Source organism: Planococcus citri, chromosome 5, assembly GCF_950023065.1.
Source record: "Planococcus citri chromosome 5, ihPlaCitr1.1, whole genome shotgun sequence".
NCBI classification, from domain to species: Eukaryota; Metazoa; Arthropoda; class Insecta; order Hemiptera; family Pseudococcidae; genus Planococcus; species Planococcus citri.
In genome coordinates, this window is record NC_088681.1 from 60,753,101 (window position 1) to 60,757,554 (window position 4,454).

Below are 4,454 nucleotides of genomic sequence, written 5' to 3' on the forward strand. Positions count from 1 at the left end.
CAATTTTTGTTCGAACATTTTTCGTCTTGGGCCCCTCATTTCGGCGATATAGCCGAAAACCCTGAATCGGCAAAGGTTAATGACCTCTTGCGGGGTTAGCTGGCATGTGAAATTCAGCTTTCCCCCAATTTTTTTGAGGTTCGACTAAAAATTTTGCTAAAATGACTGGACTATTTGTAGAAATTCAAGTTTCAAAAATCTACTGGAAGCTCCAGTAATTTCTAAAAAGTCGCTGGAAGCTCCAAAACTACTTGAAATCCACCTAGCTGCAGTCGTCTTCATAGCAATTTTAAATTAGTTTGCAGAATAAATCTCATTGTCAGCCCTCCAGCTGCATTTGATGAAATTCGATTTTTATGAAATTTGAATTTCCACAAAATTTCATCAAATGTAGTTGAAAATAACATTTTGTCGAAATTTCAAGATTCAAAAATCTGCTGGAGACTCCAAGAAATTTTCAAAAAGTCGCCGGAGGCCCCAAAATGACTTGAACCCACCTGAAGTCGTTTTCAGAGGGTGCTAAAATTGGAGTGAAAAGTAAATTTTGACTTTTCATATCCGTTTGATAAAATTTTGTAATAATTTCAAGTTTCAAAAATCAGCTGGACGCTTCAGAACTACTCTAAATGGCTGGAAACAGTTTCCAATCGATTTGGCAGGTCGAAAATAGGATATATCCCAAATTTCAGCTATCTAGGTCAATTTGGTCAGATTTTGATTTTTTCCTCATTTTTGGCATAAAATTTGATTTTTAAAAAGTTCACCAAAAATCAAAATAAATGCACTTTAGCACTTGAAATTTTGACAGGTGATAAATTTTTCCTGCACTTTCGATCTATCTTTGTCGTGCAAGATTTTAATTTTCCCAATTCATCATGTATCAACAAGGTGAGAGGAGTAAGCTTGTTGGAGGGTAGCTTAATAATTTATTTGAGCAAGAATATTTTGAGGCAAAAAGGTTTTCATTTTTGAAGAGATTTGGAAAAATTAAAAAAACATTATGGCAAATTACTAGATAATAATGATGGAAGAAATTTGAAAACGTCCAAAAAAGAAGAGACTTTTTTAACATAAAACAAGACTCTTCATAGCACTTTAGACAGAAAAAAGAACTTTTCCGATGGTTTTGACAAAAAACAGTATATTCACATTAGTTTTGCTTAGGTACTTATTTATTTTGTATGTAGAAGGAGCGAGAAGGAATTAGGGCTCTTTTGATGAAAATGGGTCAAAAATTCAAAATCCCTATTGACAAAATTCTGTAGCATTTTGCTAGCAGTGATTCTAGCATTTTTGCTAGCACCTCTGGCACCATTTTGAACACCTTACTAGCAAATTTGCTAGCAAATCAAAGCTAGCATAAAGCTAGCATTTTTTGCTAGTATTACGCTAGCTCATCAGCCATGCTAGCAATTCATGCTAGCTTTTCACTAGGAGTATGCTAGCATTTTTCTAGCATTGAAATGTCCAAAAATTTCAAGTTCGACCTTCTTTAAAGTTGAACTTAGAAAATGATCTAATCTTCACGACATTGACTTTTTTATGACTTTTTGTGACTTTAATGACCACCCACCTGCTAGCATTATTCTAGCAACATGCTAGCATATTAATGCTAGCATTGGTTGCACCATTTTGAACAGGTGCTACCAAAATCTGCTAGCCATGCTACTCTCATGCTAGTTATGCTAGCATTATGCTAGTAAAATTGTCAGTAGGGATGACGCAACCTTCTTAAAAATCGAAAATATCGATGAATTTTTCAAGGAAAAATTTGCCTTAAGAAACGGCAGCACAGTCGTAAAAACATATTGTGTACTTACGTACTTCAACTGTAAACAATGCTCGATGACGAACGAACGAAGCAATATTAAACTAACACAGGTTTTTTTATTTGCTAATCGCGAACAACATCGTATCCTTCACACGATCTACCTAAATCGCATAATACATTTATTTATTTTTTCTGATTCTCATAGACATCTGTTCTGACTGAAACATTAGAATTTTTCGAACGATCTTTTTAGTGGCAAAAATGGATTCGAATAGAATAGTTGTGTTCTGCATTTTCATCATCACTGCATTTACCAACACCCACTTTGGTAAGAATGAACAAAACTAATAGCTCTAGGAAGCTGACAAGGAGATCTTTTAGAAGTTCGAGGTGATTTCGGCTCCCTATAATTGCCACATTCAGAACATTGAAAAAAAAAAAAAAAAGCCTGAATACAAGACTAAAGAATAAAAATGAATCGCAATTCCTTGAAATATATTGCAACGCAACTTTTCCTACATCCATGTATGAAAATCGGCTGAATTTCTTAAAATCCTGTATTCTGCCTCTTAGAAACTTTCATGCTAGTCTCACTAGCAGCTTTCAAAAATGTATTAAAAAATCTCCATTATCAGCCAGAATCCACTGTTTACTCAAAGTACAATAAAATGTGTTTTTTTCTTGCAGCTTTCGGTCAATACGAACCCTTGTACATATCAAAATCGTACGTTGGTAACGATTACTATTTAATATACGATGTGGAATACGAAGACGACGCAAACAAACAACTCGTTGTGATAGAACCTTTCGGCGATGTAGTATTCGTAGCATGCCCGCAAGTGGATGATTTAAAATCTCTTGAAATACGAAACAATTTACAGAAGAAGGCTCCTTACAGTCTTGATTGCCAAACTCCGATTAAATCGCGAGTTTTCAAAACCACGGCTCGGAACATGCTACCGGACGTCATCGGATTTATGGTGAGAAAATTGAAACATTACGCCTGTACTTGATTTTTTTGTTAAACCAACCAGTAGGTAAATTTTTGAACAGAACGAGATAATTTTTATGAATAACTAAGTCCTCAAAAATCATACAGTGAAATGGTCTCGTATTTTTTAGATTTCTACACCGACCGAAGAACATCCTCGTAATTACGAAGATGTACCTGAAGTAAGTACAAAGATACAGTGTCCATTCAAACACAATACTATATTCTTAAAAAATATAATTTTCACCAAACAAGTCTAAATATTCACACAGCTCCATACAGTAGTTTCAATAATTCGTTTCCAATTTGACAAAACGCTGCTTCGAATTAAATGCGTTGAATATCGTCTCGGAATTGGTACATTTTTGAAACACGAAATCAGTGGCGAATATAAAACCAAAGAGTACCAAAAGAATTCAGATATTTTTGGATACGATCTCGACGACTTATATTTTCGGGTCTGTACATTAAAGTAACTCATTTTTCATCTTCCACACACCAGCAGAATAACATCATCTCACAAATTAAATTTATTTTCAAATGTCACCAGACCTTCCTTCCCATGGTTAAAGTCCCACTAGCACCCGAAGAAGATTTTTTCTTCTCTAATTGGAAATCCGCCTCAAAACATAATGTTTTGACCGCTCCAATGTGGCAACAACTGCTAGTTCAGTGGCAAGCTCTGGAAATGTTCACACGAAAAGTGGCCCAAGTGAGTAATTCGTGAATCAACATTGGTCTTTTGATGCCCATTCTATGCTAAAAATTTCACCACAAAATTTGCAGATTATTGATTCAGTCAGAGTGAAAACAGGAGTTTACGAAACGCTCACTGCAAAACCCAAATTTGGTCGCTCTCCTCAAAAAATCTTCTTACACGATGAAAAACACCCAATACCCAAGTATTTCTGGAAAGCCATTTACATAGAAATTGTTGTGCCATCTTTTATACATCACGACCACGGAATCTTATTCGTAATGCATAATGTCGACCCTCTTGCTAAATCGGACGAAGAAAAGATCTGTCCTAACGATGATCTTTCGAAAACAGGATGGAAATTTCTACCTGATAACTTTCAAATGAAATCTCTGATGTATGCTTGTTTTTTAAATAAAAAAAATTTAGAATTTTTCCAAGAAAGAGAAATGAATTCTATATTTGGCTATAAACCATTTGATTTGAACAAAGTGCCTGTAAGAATAACCGATGCTGGAGGAAACACAACTGGTGTTAAAGAAATTAATGTTTTGGAAGAAATGGGAAAATTGGAGAACGCCAAACAGGAGGGTGAGAATTTTACATTGTCCAAGTTGTAGACAATTCGTAATTTTTCGTGTTATTTAGCGTTCATTACCTACCTATAATTAAAATAAGAATAATTGTAATAAATAAAGTTATTTTAAAATAAACCATTTGTACTAGGTAGTTTTTGTGAAAACTCGAGTGCTGACGAAAGTTTACTGAAATTCCGTAAAAACCATCAAAAATTGAAATACATATCACAAAAAAAAGTTGAATAAAATGAAAATTATTCAAGGATTGTGAAATTTAATGAGAAACTTGCAAAAAAAAATTTTTACAAACAACGGTAAAATTTGACTGAAAATTTCTGAAAATAACCAAAAGTTGGCGAAGTTCTGATATAATTATATAAGCGTAATTGGTCAAAAGCTGATTTGAATTCCCTTAAA

The 4,454-nt window shown here is 34.1% G+C and overlaps 1 protein-coding gene across 1 annotated transcript; it reads left to right on the top strand.

Moving 5' to 3' along the window:
• The first annotated feature begins 1,986 nt into the window (after positions 1-1,986).
• On the top strand, positions 1,987-4,178 carry LOC135848285 (uncharacterized). The gene is made up of 6 exons (XM_065368165.1): positions 1,987-2,099; positions 2,459-2,751; positions 2,894-2,944; positions 3,035-3,220; positions 3,313-3,474; positions 3,549-4,178. Exons 1-6 carry the CDS (start codon positions 2,033-2,035, stop codon positions 4,077-4,079), a joined length of 1,290 nt encoding a protein of 429 aa, XP_065224237.1. The 5' UTR covers positions 1,987-2,032; the 3' UTR covers positions 4,080-4,178.
• Positions 4,179-4,454: the final 276 nt, after the last annotated feature.

Excerpts from the sequence above, each read along its gene's own strand:
- LOC135848285 (XM_065368165.1), top strand. The coding sequence starts at position 2,033 with ATGGATTCGAATAGAATAGTTGTGTTCTGCATTTTCATCATCACTGCA. Across the intron at positions 3,221-3,312 it reads TCGACGACTTATATTTTCGG|ACCTTCCTTCCCATGGTTAA; the intron begins GTCTGTACATTA and ends AAATGTCACCAG. Across the intron at positions 3,475-3,548 it reads TCACACGAAAAGTGGCCCAA|ATTATTGATTCAGTCAGAGT; the intron begins GTGAGTAATTCG and ends CAAAATTTGCAG.